The 22938-nt window shown below is 41.5% G+C and overlaps 1 protein-coding gene across 1 annotated transcript in view; it reads left to right on the top strand.

Annotated features, from left to right (window-relative positions):
* Positions 1-22938, top strand: part of LOC6543431 (neuronal acetylcholine receptor subunit alpha-7) — a 49981-nt gene that overhangs the window by 9125 nt on the left and 17918 nt on the right. The window contains exons 2-4 of the mRNA XM_026978532.1: positions 9798-10943; positions 11011-11470; positions 20597-20736. Coding sequence (XP_026834333.1) covers positions 10443-10943; positions 11011-11470; positions 20597-20736 — 1101 coding nt within the window. The 5' untranslated portion in view covers positions 9798-10442. The remainder of the gene's footprint in view (positions 1-9797; positions 10944-11010; positions 11471-20596; positions 20737-22938) is intronic.

Raw genomic sequence — 22938 nt, 5'->3', positions numbered from 1 at the left:
CTTCTAAAGTTCCCAAACATGCACTATAAAATGAAGACAATACAATATTGGCTGGAGCTTTAGATACAATACTCTTCAAGTAATTGAATAATAAAGTATTTCGGAAAAATTGTAACTTTTCTTTCTGCAATTGCAATTTTATAGCTTTCCTTACGGGACAACTTCACTCCACTTGGTTGAAGACATTCGTCAAAATCAAAAACCAGAGCTCTTACTCATTTCCCATCGCATCCTAGCGGGAGTCCTGCAAATTATTCAGTGTGTACTTGTTGATGCAGCCCTCGAATAACACTTACCACCCCCGAAAAGCCAATCCACCCACAATTCCCCCATTCGCTCAGCATCTCCTCTGCAAAAATGCATTGTCGGAAAGTAGGTCGCTGCAGTTTAGCTCGGATGCTGTTCGCTGTTGCTGCAGCTCGGGAAAACGCAAACAGCAGCCATCAAATATTAACCACTAGTTGATCCTGTGCAATTTATGTGTGCGAATGTGTGCCCCTGCCACGCCCACCGCCAGCCCAATTAGGAGTAGGGGGTGGGCGTTAGCGAATGAGAAATATGCGAAACATGGCTGAATTTTAGGGCTAGCTACTTTATGTTCCATAAGCTGTAGGGCGGAATATTCAGTTGGGGACGCAGCAGGAGCCATAAGGATCCAAAGGGGCGTGGCGCATGCAACTTCAGCTCGCCACTTTGGCCGTCACGCCCAGTTTAACGGCAGCAACACTGTTGACCTATTTTTTTCGGCGGTACGCAGACTTTGAAATTATTTACAGCACCGAAGAGAGAGAAGGCCAGAGAGCGAGCGAGAGAGATGGCGTGACCGGGCTAGAAAGAGAAAGAGCACGAGTGCATGCGAGTGACGAGGGCTGTGTTTCAATAATCACAAAATGTTTTGCCCCCTTAGCTGCATTCCATGATTTGTGCTGGTGCTCCTTCACAATTTTTGCAAGCCAAGTTTGCAGGCTGCTTATTGTCAAGCCGTGGCAAGGCCACGTTCTTGTGGATGCAACATTTGTGGAAGGTGCAATTAGAGAAACCAACGGTAGCACCAGCATTCGCACTCCTAATGCACATCCTGAAGCACGTTAATAAGTTTCGCATTTGAGAACCTGGCAACTTCCAAAGGGAAATTCACATAAACCCCACTGCATATTGGAGAGCATCTGACTCTTACAAACTAAGGCCAAAGAAATAAGTTATGTGCACCTGGCACACACACAATTTGATATTTGCCTGTACATTCGTATTTTTATGATAAAATATTCGTGCGCTCTTGGCTGACCTAAAAAATCGTTAAATGTTTGAAAAAGCATTTTTTACCCAGCTCCTTTTGCCTACTCCACAGCTCTCGCAACTGTGGACCACCTTCTTCTCCTTTTACCAAGCTTTTTATTTTATTTTAGTTCTACCTTTTAGAACCCAAAGTGCCCATCCCGCAAAGCATTTAAGTTAATGCACATGGAATCACTTGCACCATGTTTAGTTGTAGCTACACAAACTGCGGGTGCGTACACGTGTGTATAAGTGCATATTTTCCAAGAATTACAACCATTTTTAGTTGGTGGTTTAAAGGAAGGAGAAAGACGATGGCTAAAGAGAGAACCAACCTCGCAACAAAACGTATCACTTACGAGGTTTCCAACCATTTCTTGCACTTACAAAGTTAAAAATCGGGTCAAATTTGTTTAAAAGATGGAAAAGCTGAATAACGTTGGAAAAGAAAATACCTAAAACTGACCAAATATTTAGGTATAATTGTTATTAATGAGTTGTATTCGTTCATTTCATTTAACTGAACTTTGCTCATCCAATATATGAGTTTGTTAGCGTTGCTTATTAATTTTAAGACACAGTACTTAACAGCTATAAGGAAAATATATGGTTGCAGCAACATTTAGTGGCAAGGGTTGACTTTGGCCAACAGCTGCGCTTCAAATAACTTTACTGCCAAAGCAAACTTTCATCCGAGGGGCATGTAAATGTTGGGTGGGTGGGTGGTTTGTTTGTGGCTGCTCACTGGGCTGGGAGGTCAAGGAGGTCGGGTCGTTGGGTTGGTGGGCTGGCGGGTCGACTGTCGTCGCACTCACTCCTCCACTGGCAGCGCAGCCCGCCTGCTTATTGGAGCAAAAATTAATTGAAAATGTTGGTCAATTGCCTCGCTGGCAGCTCAGCTAGAATGGAGCTTGGGGATAGGTGGTGCTGGTGGTACGCAATCTGCTTTGCCTGTGCTCGGAATTACCGCCCGTGGTGGTGTGCCTGTCGGTGGTTCAAGCCGTGGCCCAGACTATAATCCCCGCCTGGCTGCAGCCACGGTATTAGTAATTATTATTTACTCCTACTTTACTGGTGAAGCAGATATTGCAGCAGCCAAGCATCCGCGACCCACCGCCGCCCTATACCCAGCAACTATTTTAAACGCCGCAACATTAATTAGTTTTAATGGAGTTTCAGTCTGGGCGGGCAGAAGGCAGCAGGAATATCGGCAAAAAATCAGCACACAAAAGGCCACATTTAAAATGCACTTAAGTCGTGGATGGTTCGATCAGAGCACAAAAGCCCAGCTGGAAAGTGTTTTCCGTTCTTTACACAATTAGCTGGTTAAGCGGAGTACAAAGAGTTGCTAACCAAATTGTTTGGAAAGGCCGAATTGCCTTATTCAGTTGGGAACGGTTTTCCTTTAAGGACACAATAAATCCTCATACTTAGAAATACAGAAATAGCCACATTAGCATTGAGGTTGCAAAATATTAGCATGTACTAAGATCGAATAAATTCAACAAAGTGCAAAGTGCTTTTTGAGCAACAGAAATCTGCATTAATTTCGATCTCTGGATTGTGTGAAATAAAAATTAGAGTAAATCTTTCAGCAGCTGTCGTTTGAAATAACATATTTTCGGTACCTAATAAACGGATTAACCACAACTCAAAACCCCAATAAACTCTAACATAATCGCTAAACACGAAATAAATTGATGTTTGCCAGGATGTCGTTCCTGCATTTCGCCAGCCTGACATTATTGCAATGCAGCGGTAATAACATGCAATATAGTCGAGTTATCTTTGAAATGCCATGCAATTGCATTTTGCCGCTCATCGTGCGCCAAAGCAATGAAAATCAAAATTAAATTGCGTGCAGTTTCGCTGGCATAGCTCTTTTCTTCACCGTCGCCTCCACGGTTTTCCCCAGGGCTTTTCCTTTTTCCATTTTTCTGCTGGCACGAGGCTAACATTAAAATTTCTATGCGTGCCCCAAAGACGGCAACAATATTCGGGGAGGCAGGCGAAATAAGCAGGAACTTCCAGCAGCATCCAGGGCTAAAATTTTAGCAAAAACGAGCTTTCACCCACCCACGCTTGGGCACGCACTTTCTCCACACACACACACACACACACGCACGCAGAAAGAGAGGTAAAGAGAGCGAGCGCGAGAGTGCGGAGCAGCAGAGAGAGAGGCTCTCTTTGGGGAGAAAGTAGTGGTTGGGGGCTTTTCTTTTTCGGTTGGCAGGTGGAAGGGTGTTGGGGCATGGAACAGCAGCGCTTAATTTGATTTTGAAACCGAAGCACCCTGTATATGCTCTTTAAGTGTTTGTTTATGCGTGGCCAAGTAGGACTAGTAGGACAAGTAGGAAAATTGAAGATAGGGAGTGACGAAGGGAAATGGCAAATGGGAAATGGGAAATGGGCAAGGAAGTTCCAGCCAGCGCATCTGCCTAATAAAATTCATTTCAAAAAGCCAAGGCTGCTGCTTTTTCCCTTGCCGTGCTCTGTTGTGTTGTGACATTAATTTTTACTTAATTTATTTTTGCGCCGTCGCAAAGACAGCCTCCTTGCAGCTCCTTCCCCCATCATCATCGTCATGGGCATTTCAATGGTTTTCGGTTTTCGCTTTTGCGTTCGTTTTTCGTTACCAACAAACCTCTGTGTGTCCACCAACACACACACACACACACACACACCAACAAGTTATATAGATTTACGTGTATATATATTTGTTTAGCAGGACCCCCAAAACACCAGCCCATTCTCCCCACCATCTTCCAGCTCATTTGCCGCTTCGACGACAAGAATTTCAGTTTTCAGTACGTTAATGTGCAGTGGGATAGGATATGATGGGGTGGTGGGGGGATGTGGGTGTTTGGACAGGGTGTGTGTGAGCTTTAAGTGCCACTGAGATTGTGTTGGTGAGCGGGTGTCAGCTCATTGGAAATATGGGTCAAGTTGTTGCCGTCTGCGCTAAAAATTAAGTTGGCATGCCAGCTGCAGTCGACGTCGACGTCGGCGTCATCCGGTTGGCAATAATTGCCACAGCACATTTAGGGTTAATCCTATAGGGTTAATTCAGCAACAATATATACAGACACACACACACGCATACATATGTGTATGGAATGCTTTTGGCCCCCTTTGTTCGCCAAGTTAATCGCCCCCAAAATGATTCTTATTTATTGTTGCAGTTAGATCGAATTTATATGCTTCCACGACTGGAATATATTTATCAGTGGGAATTTAGGGCTTTCAAGGGAGGAGTTTTTCTTTAAAAACACTGCTGTACATATCACAATAGCCATTAATGCCCAATTAAACTACAATGCGTTTCACTGTTTGTTTATAGTTCGTTTGCTTATTTATATGATTGATCAATAATTATATTATCGCCTGAAATGAAAAGGAAATGAAGTTTGCGAAAATTTTATTCGATTTTATTGGCGTTAATGACTTAATATGCTAAATTATATGTATTTCCATTGAACCGTATTTTTCATGTTCAACTACTTGTGTTTATTATCATTTCGAAATTTCGTGTACACACAATATACTCAACTCATATTGTTTACTATTGATTTCGAGGAACCATGGGATTACCCTAAATCCTAAAATGAGCTTTTTAGTCCAAATATTTCGCATTAAGCGCACATAATGCTGCTAAGAGAATGGAACAAGTGTGAAACCCCTTTGTTATTGTATGCGGGCTTTGGACTTGACTATTAAGGATTGTATTAGCCATATTTTATGTGATTTCGGTTACGGCCAGCGCCATTTGGACCTGCAGCAACACTAATTTGGTAAATCACGTTCTGGCCAAGTGGTGGCCATTCCGAAAGGGGTAGAAAAAAACGCCCTCCATTCGGTTTGCCTGTGGGCCCGAGGTCTTGGTATGTATCTACGAAAATCGGATTCTTGGCCATAATGGGCATGTAATTTATTTTTGGTCCTGGACATTCTATATTTGGTCTTATGGGCCGTGTTAAATGCCAAGCTGTGCTGTTGCCAAAGCAGTTTTCCAAGGCTGAGGGTTGCAGAAGGGAGCTAGATGGGCAGGGCCGTACCTTTTGTGTGCTTTTCTTTTATATTATTGTTAAAAAATCGCTTGCTTTATGATACTTTGTTCGCCTTTTCATGTTTCCCCTTGTCTGTGCGTTTGTGCTGTTTGTGTTGGTCAGCAAAGTTTGCGTTTTATGATTTTTAGTTTCGCCAGAGATGCGTTGGTGCGTTGAAAGGGTTTGGATTCCCATTCCATTCCATCGCATCGGCGATGTGTCAAGGAAAACTGGGATGTTGTCTTTCGGGGCGGGTTGCGTATGCTTCATATGGTCTGTCCCATTAAATTGGCCATATTTTTCGGTTATAAGCAGACGCTGAAATTGCATACTTTATGCCTTTCTCCGGGTTTGTTTGAAAAGTTCTGTTCAATGAATTGGAAGCATATGGTTTCGAGAATGGGCTTTTTTGGGCTTATCATTTTGGGGTATTAATAGTTGAATAACGCTGAGGAATAGTGCTGAAATAGTGCTTAAGCTCCCGGAAAAAATCATTTCCCTGCTATCTTAAGTTTCGCATTTCTGGTCGTATTCATTTTCACTTGGACTTCCTTCCCCGGAATATCTGCGTTTTGGCTGCTTTTCCCCCCGTTCACGTCTACCATTCCATTCCAATTCAATTTCCTTTCAGTGCAGGAAAACTTGAAGTGATGAATTGCATTTTAACCTCATTGGCAGCTTTCGCCTCTAGTTCCATTCTGGCCTAAAGTCTATTGAACTTTGACTTCGGTCCATGACAATGTGGATGCCTTTGCCTGCGTAACTACCAAAGATGATAATGATGATGATAGCATGGCCAGCAGCTCTGGCTCGCCGTGTAAGTGCAAATAAATTATTTTTTGAGCGGCAGTGAAGGCAAATATTTTACATTCTGGGCGGACAGGCCCCAAGATGGGCGTGGCCGGGGACTGGGTGCTTACAGTTCGAACTCTTTTGCATGCTATTCAGATACATATACGAGTATATCCCACGACAAGCTCGTGAATATTTCTGGCTGCCGTTGTCTCTGTGCTGCTGATTGTCTGGGCCACGTTAGTATGTTGGTTGTTTGTTGGCCATGTTCGGTCTTGCCTTCGGCTGATCATACCCTGTTCTGGTCCCTTACATGGTTTTGCTGCCATTGTTGTTTGCATATTTGCATTAAACACGGCAAACACTTTTAACCAAACACATGTAAAGTGGTGTTGTCTCTCTGCCTCTTTCAATGTGTCGCCTGTCGACAAATATAACCGAACATAAATCATCCGTAGCAGTCGCATAAATAATAAATACACACACACAGATATGAGCACCAAAGAAAAACGAGATGTGTGGGATTTTCATGGACGAGTGTAAATTGTTTCTGCATTATGGGCTTAAATATTCTGTTGATTTTCGCTTTTAATTTTATTTATGGCATACGTAAGAAGATAGCAAATCAAGTATTTTAGAACACCACATGTTAACGTATAAAAAAAATCTTGTCTTACTAGCTACTTTACTATACTTTACTTAGTAAAAGTTCATTAAGCGCTGAGATAAAAACATTTCGCCAGTGAGTACCCTATACGAACAAAGAATCGTTTTTTAAATAGACACTAAATTCTTGTCACATTTAAACAGTTACAGCACACTTTCTTCTTATCCCTTCTGAAATTCCCGCAGTTTGTCATCAACTTTTCGCGGCTAGCTGGGAGCCAAAATAGGAAAAACAGATAAATATAACTGAAAGTCCACTTGTACAAATATTAATTTTCCGGCATTGCAGAACTGTCGCCAGTGTTCGCTAACCCTAGAACAACAAAAAGAAAATAAAGCCGCCAAGGAAAGTCTGGTCGTAACATGGCTAAGAACATTCAGCACATAATTCTTTTTGCTAGCCGCAAAATAAAAACCGGTCCAGAGAAAGAGTCGGCCTGGGAAAAATGAAAAAGAAAAACAATTTCCACTTTTTGCCAACCGAATTCATAATTCATTGAGCCAGCTGTGTGAGGGAAAAGTGGCGAGTGGCGAGTGGCGACCACACCAAGGGTTGGCTATCATTTACACCATGCAGTTTGCCCATTTCCATCTCTAGCCCCCCATTCCGTTCATCATGCAAAAACCATTTTTTGCTCTGTGCGCTGAAAATTAATTTGCTCACGCGCCAAACGGAAAAGTCTCTGGAGTCCGAAAAAATGGTTTCATCTGCAATGCGACGCCAACAGTTGCCATTCCTGCCCATCCACAGCCCAATCCACATTCCCATGCCCGTTCCCGCCCTGCACAACCCATTGCCCACTGGCCAGGATTCGTGTCTGGTGAGCTGGTCGTTCATTTTATGCGACGGCCATCGCATAAATTTCACAAAATTTCATACATCAATACGGCTGGCTGGGTGAAGTGGGCAAATGCGAGCAAGGAGCAGAAAATTCTGCGGTCTGCCACTTCAGCTGATTAGGCGACCACAAACTCTTCGAATATTTCACAACGATTGCAATAAAAGCGATACCTTTCCGGCGTTTGTCCACAGTACGTATGCGCAATATTTGCCATTGGGCACGCGGCCAAGAAATAAAGTGCTGCCTGCTTTTCGGGGCCACTCCTGCACCTGCCATCGCGCAGCTAAATATTTGAGTGGCATCGCCGTCGTCGTTGTTATTGTGACGCCCCAAGCCAAGTGACCCATAAAATGCCACCACATCGCGCTGCCAACTGTTGCAAGTTGCAGCTCGGCCCTGCCGCAAGCAGCTGTCCCCTGCCTCCCGCATCATCGTTTTGTGCACGCCATTTGGACGCTTCCCATCCGGACAGGTTCAATTGCAGTTTAAACGCTGTTTGGAGTGCTCACTGCGGGTTATTTTCGCGAAAAGATTTCTTAGTCTGCAGAAGCCATCTTTCCTAGCCTATAGGGATTTTATTTAATGAATGCATCGCGCAGGTGCTATTTATTTTGATGTTAAACGTTTCCTTTGAGATACGGCATCAACGAATATCCTTAAGTTTTCCCAATGACATTATGGTAATATTGATTTATACTTAGCAGAGACTGAAAGGTAGGAAAATATATAACAATCACACTGCCCAGACTTCCTAGCATTACTACTTGTCACTGCTTTCACGATGAAATATTTTCGCAACGAATATTTAAAGCCGACAATAAGAATGAAAAAGTCCTGAGATGTTTGTGTGTCACTGACAGCGTTTTAGATGCAAAACAATGTTTGCCACTACATGTCAGAGCAAAAACTCCCTCCGTTCCAGACGGAAACTATTTCCATTTCTTTCAATTCAAATTCCACTGACAGTTGCAAAACTGAACTTTGACAGGAGAGAGACTGTTTGTTGACATTTCTATTTTATGCATTTATTGTTTTCCTCCCCGACAGCCGGGCACATTTCTTTTGCAGTTTTTTTTTCAAAGCTGCTACCAAAAGCGGTGGGCATTTAAAAAAATTTAAGAACCGAATTGACATTCAGACTGGTGGTCGAATGGATTCCAACTTCATTCCTCGGATTATGCCAGAGATCTGTTCAAAGTAATTGTGTGGTCGGTCCCAGTTTGATTGTCTTTTCGCATTCAAAAACTTTTGGATGCAAACTATTGGGAGAATGTAACAACTTGTGGCATAAATATGCATAAGCTCCATGGTCCGTTCCCAGCAAATCCGCTCTGATCTGCAGGAGTCCTGCTTAACAGGACATGCCATAAATGTCCCGCACACGTCCATCAACGTCAGGAATGGTAATGTTCTGTTCTCGTTCTCGTTCTCCAATCCGTTCCTGCCCGAAGGCCTTCCGTTCTCGCATTTGCATTTCGCATCCTGCAGTTGCTTCAATTCCTACTCGGCCATTGGCCAGGACACTGGGACCCTTGTGTGCTTATCGTTTTGCATACGCATTATTTATTGAGACTGCCAGTGCGAGCTGGGCAGGCATTGAAAGTCCTGCGGGAGCGCGGTGGTGCAGGAGCCATTGCATCCAGGATCTTCTTGCCACATTCTGACATCCCAGCTGACAGTTGCGCAAATTCTTCAGAGTGATTAGCATGCAAAATGCTTAGGGTTTATTGTTTTAGCAAAACTAATTAGTTTGAGTAATTGAAACTAAAATTTGGGCAATTGCGTAGAGAGCTCTCAGCTTTCCATTGAAATTTGTGCATGTCGAAGTTTCCTTTGTGGTCAAATGCAACGTCGTAGGTTATTGCCTGGGGCTCTGGATTTACTGGATGGGTCATTGGGCCGGAATACGAGAAGCTTGATTTAGCCAAATTGGAATGGCAGATGCCGCAGGGTAAATTCTTAATGCAAGTACTTGAAACGCAACGATAATGCAGATTAAGGTTGTTTCGGTAATAGCGATTGCCTTTGAATTATTGTAATATCGCAATCAAAATGGTCTTAAATTTTAAGTTGGATTAGAAGAAATTAAAGTTCTGGGCTGGTCATTTGAATGGGCTACCAATTTTCTGTTTCAACAATATAATTAATTGGAAAATCTTGTATCTTTTCCTTACAGCCACCACTTTTGCATTCACAAATAAGGAAGAAGTCAAGTAAATCAATAGAAACCAAATGCTACAAAGCACTGCCATATACAACTGCAAAGGATTGCATTAGGAGAACGAACAATTGAGTAGCTCAACATTTATAGCAAAACAATACGAAATCTAGAATAATATAGCAACTACTATACAAAATCGGAGCCCACGAACAAATGAGGGAGAAAAGGCAAACAGGAACATCAACAGCAAAATAAAATTAGTAAAAATGGATGCCGAATTAAGGAAGCCCAAGCACGAGGAAAAAGTTGTGGTATAAACTTGTATTGTAAGAAAACGCATAAAAATAATAGAAAAACGCTCTTTGGGTTGTAAAGAAAATAAGAAGACAAAAGAAAGACATGAAAACGTTGCAAACAATAAAGCATATACTTGCCATATTGATATAAAAGGAAATCGTGAAAAGGCGGTGGAAATTTCGTAAGATTAGTAGGTATTAAGGGCGGCCCAGGCAGACAGCAGAAAAGGGAACTAAACCCCCTTACAGAACAATGAAAGCTGCAGCAGCTGGATAAGGCCGACAAAACCGAAAATTATATTATTGTAATCTAGTAGAGAGCAGACAACATATCCGCTGGCAACAACCAACACCGAAAGAGACTATGAAAAATGCACAACTGAAACTGACTGAAGTTGACGATGATGAGCTGTGGCTGGCAGTAAGATTAGCGCACTGCAGCAGCAACACAAGCAGCAGCACAAAAACCACCAGCAGCCCGTGCAACAGCAGCAACAGCAGCAACAAGAGGCACAACCAGCAACTCACAACACTGCAACCAAGGAGCTTAAGTACAAAACACCACAGCAACATTGCTAGCGAGCAGCACAATAGCCAGCCACAGGAGCCAGCACCGAAGGACGAGGATGTAGCCACCCACGGGAGCAGCAATGACCAGCAGCCGCAGCAGCAGCAGCAGCAACAGCAGCAGCAGCAGCTAGACAGCAGCAACATGTTGTCGCCAAAGACAGCCGCAGCAGTTGCTGCCGGCGATGAAGCAACAACCCAACAACCAACAAACATAAGACTGTGTGCACGCAAGCGACAACGATTGCGTCGCCGACGAAAAAGAAAACCAGCAACCCCAAACGAAGCCGATATCAAGGTACACCTTAAAAACGTTATATTCAAATATCCAAATATTCAAATATTTCGCCTCTTTACAATTGCAGAAACAACAGCACCTAAACATGCCTCCCTTCAAAACGCGCAAATCCACGGACACCTACAGCACACCAGCAGCAGCAACTAGCTGTCCAACAGCCACCTACATGCAATGTCGAGAAAGCGAGAACGAGGTTAGCATTCCGATATCGAGTCATGACCTCTCCACGGCCGCCTGGGTGTTGCATGTGCTGCAGGTGCTGCTGGTGTCGCTGCAACAGTGGCAACTCCACGTGCAACAGCGGTCGGCGCTGCTGCTCAGAGGGATCGCGGTAAGCACCACCGCCTTCATTTCCTATTTAGGCAGCTTTGCGGCGCAACTGAGGAGCAGCAGCAGCAGCAGCGGCAGCAGCAGCAGCGGCAGCAACAGCAACAGCGGCAACAGCAGCAGCAGCACGCAAATTATAAACGGACTTAATAAACACTCATGGATATTTTTACTGATATATTTAAACTTATCTGCTAAAGGTGAGTGCCATTTGAATTATCTCGAGTGCTGCATGCAACATCAACAATATCAACAACATCAACAACATCGACAGCAAGCAACAGTTGCCGCACACGGCGCATTGTTTGGCCCATTGTGGCAATGGCAGCAGCAGCAACATAATGCACGCCGGCAACATATTGTCACTTTGACACATAAAACCACTCACGGGTGGGATATTTTGTGGGCCGGAGTTGTCGTTGTGTTGCCCCTTGTTGATGTCATTGTTGTTTGCCAGTTGTGACATTTACGACAGCCTCAAGTGAGGCAACAACAGCCATCTCAGACCGGTCTATGCCACTTGAAGGCGTCTGCGCCTAAGGTTATGTTCTTTCTTTTCTTCCGTCGCCCCCACTTGAGAAGTCCTTAGTCCTTGTTCGTGGCTAACGCGTGGCAGGCCGCAGTTGAGGCCCTTCAAAGGGCATGTTGCATAAACGCTCTTGGCTCGGATGCACCTGAACGAGCCCTATTGAAGGATAAACCATTTTATGGCTGTAATTGAGAAGCTTAAAGATTTTAGTTTTTAATTGGCACCTCCTTGAAATTTAAGCGGTTGCGTCCATCATGCATCATCTTAAGGAACTCCCGCACAGTGTGGAATTTATTGGTTAATTATATTAAATTGCTTGCTTCAGTTGACCCACATTCTCCGGCACAAAAACTATTTGACAAAAACTAAGCAAAGTTATGTCGAACAATGTGTGGCTGATGCTGTGCCGAAAAGTTGCAATGCCGTAAATACTTGCAACAAATGCTTGTTGAAACGCTTGCTGCACTGAAATTTCCCATTTCAAGTGGTTGCGGCAAGGGGCTTCGAAAATCCTGTGTAATGGCATTTTTTCTGTCCTTACTGCGCTGCACTAAAAGCTTAAAAATTCTTTGCTACGACAACAATATTCCAACAAGACAAGGACTAAGTTTGGTTAGCAGCTCAACTGCCTGCCATTCCATTAGCGGCATAAAGTGAAAAAAAAAAATCCCCACCTGAAGATGGTGGCAAGGAGATGGCTTCACTGCCACTTACACATATTGGGGTTATTAATGGCTGCCCATATGGGCTGGAGCAGCAAAAGCACAAGATGGAAAGTGTTGCCAATGTTTCAGGCTGGCGTGGACTAAGTCGCATTCGCGTGTCGTGGTTGGCGTGCCAGGCAATGAAAGCTCAAATAAGTACACACGTTGAACGGTGGTGCAGGTGGTAAAAAGGAGATGTCAAACTAGCTTCCCGTGTTTCAATAGTGAAAAGGATGTTGAATTCTATTTAAAAATGATGTTATGCAGTATTAACTCATTATATATTGCATATCTACGACCAGTTCATGACTTTTGAGCAGCAACTATTTACTTTCATTTGAGATTTGTTGTTTTACAAGTAATTTGTTAATGATTTTACTATTTACTTTCAAGTCGCAGTGTATTATAGTGAAGTAAAAAGAGTGTTAAACTTCATCGAACCACTGTCCGTTTGCCGTATTCATAAATATAAGCCATATGTGTGCGCTGGGGCAACTTCTGTGTCTGCAGTCGAAGTCGTTATTCCGTTTTCGTTTTTTGTGTCTGTCCTGTCGCTTTGGCTTTGAGTTCATGTTTCATGCAACACCAACAGCCGTGGCAGCAGCAGAAACAGCAGCAGTTTCAACAACAATTGCCGTTTGCCCACATGCGTGTGCATGTTTATGATTTTATGGCAGCACTTCCGTTTCCGCCCGGGCATATTGTACAGCGCCCCCCAATCTCCTACTCGCCACACGTTTCCACCGCCTTTCTTCTGGCTGCCATCGCTAATCAGATTTAAACTTTGCACAACGTCAACGTTGCTTACACCAGCTGTAAGTGTGTGCGGCTTTACTTGTTACTGTATTCATAAGTGTGTCGAGTATGCGCTTGCCCTATGACATCGTTCATACGCCCCGTCGGCCAGCCAAGTGCCCTTTCTACGTTCGCCTGGTCATGTCCTGTAAGTATGACATTTATTGCTACCGAAAGGCTTTTGGCATGCTTCAAGACTTCAGGACTCTTCGCATCTGACAGCCCCCTATTGTTTAATGCCTTGTCTTTTGCCGCTAACATGCGATGATGGCATTAATTTGTATTTAGGCCAAAAGCAAGGAGAGCTTGCACTGCTTTCCTAAAATTTAAGTTCACACTTGAAGGTGAAGTGGTTAGGTTTGCTGATTGATAACGGGGTTCCTATCGTTGCTTGATATATTCCTTCCTAGTCAAATATACTATTTCTTGCCTGATTTCAGCTTCTTCCAACCCCCACAAAGACATGCATTATTCAGGCATTTTCCTCTCAGCTCTATCAATCCATACGATAAGTGTCACAAGTTCCATTCCATCATTAGCTAAAGGGTTGTACGAGAAAGAAAAACACAATGTCATGCCTGCCATTTGCATTATGGAGCCCATCCAGGCCCAGAGCATCGCACACATGCGGCTGAGACAGATGATGAGCCCATCAGCCAGGCACAAATAATCCCATGCCCATCTCCATCCAGCATTACAAAGGATCAAACGTGAGCAGGATCGAAAGTATGGAGTTGGCAGGTCTAAAATCAATCATTAAATGTGATAGCATTCATAATATTCAATAGTGGACATCAGGCAGTTTGATTGATGGTCCTGTCAGGGGAGTTCTGAAAATACCAGTTACTGTTTCTACTTTGGAAAAGTAACCAAATACTTTGAATTTTTTTAAGATGCTGTATTGTAGAAAGAAAAGCTTACAAAATGTTTTAAAATTTAATAGTAACTCCAAAGAAATACTCTAAATACTTTAAAAGGAACATAATATTTTTATTTCCCCTTCCAATGCCATCCATCGATTGTTTCCATTTTTAAGGCTACTCTTGTCTCAGGTTACTCTTTCTGCCCCATCCGTGTCCCTAAAAAAAGAAACAGGAGAAAGGAAAACAAGAAAGTCATAAGCAATTAAATGCTTTCCCAGCTCCCAAGCTCCATCCAATTAAGGGCAACTGTGTGTGTGTGTGTGTGTTTGGGGGAGCAGTGGGGATGAATTGAGGGTGATTCCGAAGGGGCGGGTGTTAGTGCTGGAATTTTTATTGCATAAATTAAGCTTTGAATGGTTAAGCGTCACCTTGGCGCTATTAAAATGCTCGCTTCTGAGCTCTTTCTTGTATCCCAAAGCCCTTCATCGTCCTGGGCGAATCCTTGTCCACGTCCACGTCCTCCCCCGCAGCCATTAGCAGGTGGCCTGCCCTGGGACTGCCTGTACAGTGTTCACCCTTCTGAACAGACAGCCATCAAGCTTCATCACTTTCGTCCCCACCATCCCCACCTCATCCTGTATCGGTTTTGGAAGCTTAAGTGGTTTGGCGCCCCGTCAGTTTTCATTTTGCTTTCAATTTTTAATATCGGTGGATAGCGCGAGTCGAAATATCTCTGACATCCCTTTACTCTTAGCTCAGGTTCTGGGGACAAGCCAAGGAAAATATATGAGCCAGAGGCATTTTCCCTATAACGTTTGTGCGAGATAAACCGGGAGCATACATGAACGAGTTTTTATTATACTCTACGAGTAGAGTAAAAGGGTATACTAGATGAACGCCTATGAACGCATCGATCTCAGGAACTACAAAAGCCAGAGACATAGACTTTTTTTGATATCATAATGTTGTAGAAAATCAAAGAAATTAAAAAATGTCCTAAGGCTGAAGTTCTAAACTCCATAACTCAACTTATCTTAATCGGATTTTGAAGTGGCATACCTCTAAATGTTTCTGGCGCAATTCTCTAAAAATCTGCATTCAAATTTAAAAATTTATTTTTTTAATATTTTTTGTCATTTTTTTGATGTCAAATTAAAAAATGTCCTAAGGCTGAAGTTCTAAACTCCATAACTCAACTTATCTTAATCGGATTTTGAAGTGGCATACCTCTAAATGTTTCTGGCGCAATTCTCTAAAAATCTGCATTCAAATTTAAAAATTTATTTTTTTTAATATTTTTTGTCATTTTTTTGATGTCATGATGTAGAAAATCAAAGAAATTAAAAAATGTCCTAAGGCTGAAGTTCTAAACTCCATAACTCAACTTATCTTAATCGGATTTTGAAGTGGCATACCTCTAAATGTTTCTGGCGCAATTCTCTAAAAATCTGCATTCAAATTTAAAAATTTATTTTTTTTAATATTTTTTGTCATTTTTTTGATGTCATGATGTAGAAAATCAAAGAAATTAAAAAATGTCCTAAGGCTGAAGTTCTAAACTCCATAACTCAACTTATCTTAATCGGATTTTGAAGTGGCATACCTCTAAATGTTTCTGGCGCAATTCTCTAAAAATCTGCATTCAAATTTAAAAATTTGTTTTTTTTAATATTTTTTGTCATTTTTTGATGTCATGATGTAGAAAATCAAAGAAATTAAAAAATGTCCTAAGGCTGAAGTTCTAAACTCCATAACTCAACTTATCTTAATCGGATTTTGAAGTGGCATACCTCTAAATGTTTCTGGCGCAATTCTCTAAAAATCTGCATTCAAATTTAAAAATTTATTTTTTTTAATATTTTTTGTCATTTTTTTGATGTCATGATGTAGAAAATCAAAGAAATTAAAAAATGTCCTAAGGCTGAAGTTCTAAACTCCATAACTCAACTTATCTTAATCGGATTTTGAAGTGGCATACCTCTAAATGTTTCTGGCGCAATTCTCTAAAAATCTGCATTCAAATTTAAAAATTTATTTTTTTTAATATTTTTTGTCATTTTTTTGATGTCATGATGTAGAAAATCAAAGAAATTAAAAAATGTCCTAAGGCTGAAGTTCTAAACTCCATAACTCAACTTATCTTAATTCGATTTTGAAGTGGCATACCTCTAAATGTTTCTGGCGCAACTCTCTAAAAATCTGCATTCAAATTTAAAAATTTATTTTTTTAATTTTTTTTGTCATTTTTTTGATGTCATGATGTAGAAAATCAAAGAAATTAAAAAATGTCCTAAGGCTGAAGTTCTAAACTCCATAACAACTTATCTTAATCGGATTTTGAAGTGACATACCTCTAAATGTTTCTGGCGCAATTCTCTAAAAATCTGCATTCAAATTTAAAAATTTGTTTTTTTTAATATTTTTTGTGAGTTTTTGATGTCATGATGTAGAAAATCAAAGAAATTAAATAATGTCCTAAGGCTGAAGTTCTAAACTCCATAACTCAACTTATCTTAATCGGATTTTGAAGTGGCATACCCCTAAATGTTTCTGGCGCAATTCTCTAAAAATCTGCATTCAAATTTAAAAATTTATTTTTTTTAATATTTTTTGTCATTTTTTTGATGTCATGAGTAGAAAATCAAAGAAATTAAAAAATGTCCTAAGGCTGAAGTTCTAAACTCCATAACGCAACTTATCTTAATCGGATTTTGAAGTGACATACCTCTAAATGTTTCTGGCGCAATTCTCTAAAAATCTGCATTCAAATTTAAAAATTTATTTTTTTTAATATTTTTTGTCATTTTTTTGATGTCATTATGTATCAAAAATCAAAGAAATTAAAAAATGTCCTAAGGCTGAAGTTCTAAACTCCATAACGCAACTTATCTTAATCGGATTTTGAAGTGGCATACCTCTAAATGTTTCTGGCGCAATTTTCTAAAAATCTGCATTCAAATTTAAAAATTTATTTTTTTTAATATTTTTTGTCATTGTTTTGATGTCATGATGTAGAAAATCAAAGAAATTAAAAAATGTCCTAAGGCTGAAGTTCTAAACTCCATAACTCAACTTATCTTAATCGGATTTTGAAGTGGCATACCTCTAAATGTTTCTGGCGCAATTCTCTAAAAATCTGCATTCAATTTTAAAAATTTATTTTTTTAATATTTTTTGTCATTTTTTGATGTCATGATGTAGAAAATCAAAGAAATTAAAAAATGTCCTAAGGCTGAAGTTCTAAACTCCATAACTCAACTTATCTTAATCGGATTTTGAAGTGGCATACCTCTAAATGTTTCTGGCGCAATTCTCTAAAAATCTGCATTCAAATTTAAAAATTTATTTTTTTTAATATTTTTTGTCATTTTTTTGATGTCATGATGTAGAAAATCAAAGAAATTAAAAAATGTCCTAAGGCTGAAGTTCTAAACTCCATAACTCAACTTATCTTAATCGGATTTTGAAGTGGCATACCTCTAAATGTTTCTGGCGCAATTCTCTAAAAATCTGCATTCAAATTTAAAAATTTATTTTTTTAAATTTATTTTGTCATTTTTTTGATGTCATGATGTTGTAGAAAATCAAAGAAATTAAAAAATGTCCTAAGGCTGAAGTTCTAAACTCCATAACTCAACTTATCTTAATCGGATTTTGAAGTGGCATACCTCTAAATGTTTCTGGCGCAATTCTCTAAAAATCTGCCCACACTTTTAAAAATGTTTAAGTTTTTTTTTAATTTTATCATTTTTTTTCCTAATTTCTAGCGATATTCCAGAAAATGTTGAAATTTCTCGTTGCCGGGGAACTCGACTATAGCATTCTATCATGTTTTTAAATAAAATTGATAAATTAGTATAGTTCTTAGTTCTCATAGTTTTAAACATCATACCAGGGTATAAATAGGTTGTTTTTGGAAAGCAACACACGAACTTCTTATTTTTCGATGCTATTTTCGTTTCTAAGGAGCATCGGCCAATTCGCTGTCGTTATTGTGGCTGTTGTTGCGGCGTGTGTTCCGTAGGCAGCTGCATTTTCTAACCAATTTTGGTTGCTTTTTATTTGGCACATTAAATTGGCCCGCTCGAGTATGCCCCATTCTGGAGGTCCTGCAGCCCGCAATTCTTGCAGCTGTTGCCGCACTTCCTCGCGCCGTCCCCCCCGCGCACTTCATCTCCCCCTGTGTGGCCAACGACTTGGTTTGGCTTTGTGAAATAGCAATTACTTTTTCATGCTCCACTGCAATAAAATTGCAATTTTATGCGGCCTGCCAACGGACAATAACAACAACAGCGGTGGCATCAACCAAAAATAGGGAAAATAGCGAAACGGAAGTGCAGCCATTGAAAAGGCATTTCGAAATGGCCGCAGACTGTTGGGAAAATAGAGGGGGGGCGAGGAAAGCCAAATTTAAAGATGACTTTGCGAAAAGTTAACGACTTAAAAATGGATAGTTAATGACTATACATTCCTCTCAGAGTTCTTAATTCCCGAGCTCTAAAGCTTCCAATTTAACAAAGTAATTTCCAATTTGTTATTTCTAATTGAAAAAATGTTGCTTAAAATGTAACTTGGTTTGCTATTTGAAAGTAATGTTTTTTTTGGTTCTGTAATCTTTAATTAGGTTCCCAACTTATTTCCAGATAACATTTTAGGCACATATCTAACAATCTGCTCGTTGTCTCTATGTTTTTGACGGCTTGGCAACAAAAGCAAATAGAAACAAAAGTCTCGGCTCGTGATGTCGCAGTCAAAAGTCGCAAAAAGTCGGCAAAGTCGGCAAAGTCGCCTTTGTGCCCGTCCACAATGGCTGGCCGATACTCAGGATCGCTGGCAGGCCCTCATATTTGCTTTATTATCGCATTCATTTTGACACTTCATCAGACGTTGGCCTCTTTTTTCGTTGTTGTCCTGCTGTTTTTGTGCCTTCTGAGCCTCTGTTGCTTTGTTCTAGGCCCACTCCCCCACTCGGCTGGTGTCAATGCTTTGCCTTAAAGGCCTAACTGCTGCCCTATCCAACTTTCCAACCCACCAACCTACCAACCTGCCAACCTACCAACCCACTCATTGTTGGCCTGGCCCGCACTGTGCTCGTTAGCTGCAGTTCTTCCTTCATTTGGTTGCTCTCGGCTTTTTCTTGCCCTGCAGGCTCGTCATTTTGTTTTAATATTAAATGAACAAGGAAGAGAGAGCGCGTGAAAAGCGAATGAAATATGCAAAAACGGCCGAGAAAGTGGCAGGGCCAGAAGAAAGCCAGCTGAAACACTGGAACCGGACTAAGGACAAATTAAAACTAAAAAATTCACGTGCATAATTTCTAAACGTTGTTCATTTTGTATGCAAATCTTTTGGGTTAAGCGCACTAAGCTTGGTGCAAAATGAAAAGTTTTTTGCGTACAAACGAATCTCAACTATAGTTGCTGAAAAATAAAAAAAAAGGTTTGCACACAAAGCACCAGATTGAATAATTCGAGAATTTAATTACCGAACACTTCACATTCAGGGCAAACGCTGCAATGCTCATCAATCTGGGATTAATGCACTTTTCAAGAACCTAATCAATGGCAATTTTCCCAGATTATTTTCGCCATTGCCACACGAACTGCATTCTCAATCAACTCAATAAATCCGCAACTTATCGCTACTTACTGTCTGCTTATAGAGATTCTGCAGGGGAAAAAGCGGTGTGGTGGGAAAAACTGGAGGAAAACTCTTAAGAAATTATCAAATTGAGAGGCAAAGAGCAGGCGGGCAGCCAGGATCCCTGCTTCCACATCATCTAGTTTCTTTTGTAGTTTCTTCTGCTGCCCACATTCATGCATAAATAATTCCACGATAACGATGCGAATATGTTCGTCCCTGCATTTGTTCGACTGTATGTGTGTGCGTGTGTGTAGATGAGGCAATCTATTATCGCTGGGGAAAAAACGTAACAAGAAAATTTGTATGTGAAAAACTTTTGCTCAATAAAAGTTTCCTTTTGTTATTCGCCTGCCAGAGAACAATGGTCTCGTCCCTACACACAAACACACTGTTTGCGACTGCGAAAGACATATGTGTGTTGGCAGAGCGGAGCACAAAAACTTTTCTTCTGCCATCCTTTCGAACTCCTTTCTCTGTTGCCTTTCCAATCCGACGCCGACTGCAGGACCCGCATCCCAAGCAGGTCCTGCACAGCGCCCCCTCGACAGGCGGCAGTCCAAGTCCAAGGAGCAGGCGGTACCAACTTGCAGAAGCCAGAAACTCGTAAACTTTTGCATATCAATAAATTTTGGTTGTTGTCTCACTCGAGCCCCACAGCAAACCCATTTGCCGAATTATTGATGTTGATTTGCGGTGCTCCTGCGAAAGAGCAAGCACTTGCAGCAGCCCTTACTTTTGGCCAACTTTCTCGAGCGACTTGTATGCACTAATTCGAACTTTATATACTTGCAGTTTGCCTAGCAGGATATCATGAAAAGAGACTGTTACACGATCTTTTGGATCCTTATAATACACTAGAACGTCCCGTTCTCAATGAATCGGACCCGTTACAATTAAGCTTTGGTTTAACTTTAATGCAAATTATCGATGTGGTAAGTAGATACATTTCATTCATCATATTGTTAAGATTATGAGCAAACTTAAAACCTTATACATATATTCCTAAGCCTATTCAGATGATTAAGCGACAAGGATATTTATTCGCCATTGACTATATAAAAAGGGCTGAAATACCGCAAACTGAAAGTTCAAGAACCACACTGCATTTCGTTTGCCTGAAGCACTCGCTGTGACTAAGAACACGAAATTAAAAGCACTCCTTTAATTTCCTGTTTTAATTACCGCCAGCCTTGTGTCAGCAAGGAACTTTCGGTTTCGCCAGTTTTTTCAGCTCATCCTTTTGAACAGGCGCCTTAAAGTAGGCAGGTGAAAAAAGAATCCCTGATGATACAATTTGGTGCTTGGGTAAAAAGTGAATTGCCAAGAAAGTGAAATTTTAATTATTTGCCAGAGAGCAGGGCACACACATGTTTTGGTGTGAGTGTGTGTGTGTCCTGCTGCCTGTTGGCTGTTCCTTGAATGGCAGCTGCCCCCGCAACTCTTTCCCACGCTCCGCTGGCCTATTTGCAGACAGGACACACACATATCCTGGCTGACTGGCAGTGTCGAGCAAATTACATGCAACGTCATGTGGCATGTGCTCCGTTTGACTCATTTTCACCTTTCGAAAGGACGGGCGGTCGGTCGCTTGCTCGTTCTGCATTCATCAGTTGCGAAAACTTTGCCCCAACTTACAATTGCGTATGGGGGTGAAAAGTCAGGCTGGAATCTAGAGAAAGAACTGCTGAGCGAATAAGGTGCAAACTGTCGGAAAAGGCGACGCGAGGCGTTTGCCTTTGTTAGTGAGACAACCTCAATTCATATTAGATTTGCATTGCATTTGTCCGTATGTGCGGCTTGTTTGTTTGGCCATCCCCACGGTGCCAGGAGCCACTACCACGGAGCCAGGACCCAGCCAGGACGCAGCCAGGACCAGATCCTGGGCCGGGCAGAGAGCCCCGTGTCCCGCATAAAGTTGGGATTCAGCAAAATGGAGCGCACAAACAAAAGGCACTCACACATGAGGCATGAGAAGCAAAAACAGCAACGCAGAAAAGTTGCTGCTGGCATATATGGCTGGGGCAGAAAAAATGGAAAAGTAAAAGCGAAAACGAAAACGATTCCAGACGCTAGAAAACTGCGCATTCAGTGACGCGCTAAAAGTCGCACATACAAACAAATACACTCACACAAAGGCAAACAGTGAAAGGCGAGCAGAGTACACCGAAAGAAAGCAGGAGTGGGCCACCAAATAATATGTGTGGAAATCACTATAATAAAGAGCTATTCAAATTTATATCTTATTCGTGGGCAGCCTATCATACGAACAATTGTATTTAATTTTTGATGACTCATCTGGCAGAGTAACAACGTTTTCAATAGTTTACCTCAGTTTTGCGCCGTGTATTTACAATAAAATACACCCTTACACACTCGGCATGCAAATAAAATGAATAAATAAAATTTGCACATGTGCTTTTCACACCTTGTGCCAAAACATATAAGCCCGCGGGCAGGCGAGGGGTGTTCCTGAAGTTCCCGGCGAATGGAGGGGGCAGTGGCGTGGGCAAAGCAATGAATTGCGAGTTGCTGCCGGTGCAAAATGAAGTTGAAAGAACAGAACGAATGGGCACAATGCGCTGGCGGTCGTTGCTTGTAGCCGTTCCTGGGCGGCAGTAAAAACTGCAGCACGCACACTCGAAACGCAGCAGAAATCCAGGGAAGGCAGCAGAAAAGCGGCAATTACTGGGAACTGGGAGCCCAACGCGGCGCTGCGGGCATAAAAACCAAAATCGGGTCATTCGGGTAAAATGAGAGGGAATGACGGCCGTTACCACCTTTGGATGCCAAACTAGGGTTTATGAGCCCAGTGGTGTACTCAAACTTTTATTGCGCACTGTTAGTGCCCCGCTTAGATGTCACGGCAATCAAAAGTTGTTAATGCTTCACGGGGAATCGTAATCGTAAGGAAATTAGTTGCATATGCTGCGATAATAAAGGATATTACTCTCTTGCCACTCGCCATTTCAATTGGCATGCTCGTTATGCCACCAGCATGGAAAGTTCGTATCCTCAACTGACTCTGACTCTGACTCCAATTCTTTATTGAAATACGAGTATGCGAAGAAAACAGTTTATGCCGCCGTTAAAAGATCATCTTAAACAGCTTCTTCCATCGCATAGAGTAACATTAA

This window comes from Drosophila erecta, unplaced genomic scaffold, assembly GCF_003286155.1.
Source record: "Drosophila erecta strain 14021-0224.00,06,07 unplaced genomic scaffold, DereRS2 tig00000055-arrow-pilon, whole genome shotgun sequence".
Lineage (NCBI taxonomy): Eukaryota > Metazoa > Arthropoda > Insecta > Diptera > Drosophilidae > Drosophila > Drosophila erecta.
The sequence above is the reverse complement of the archived record's forward strand: the minus strand, read 5'-3'. Positions and strand labels throughout refer to the sequence as shown.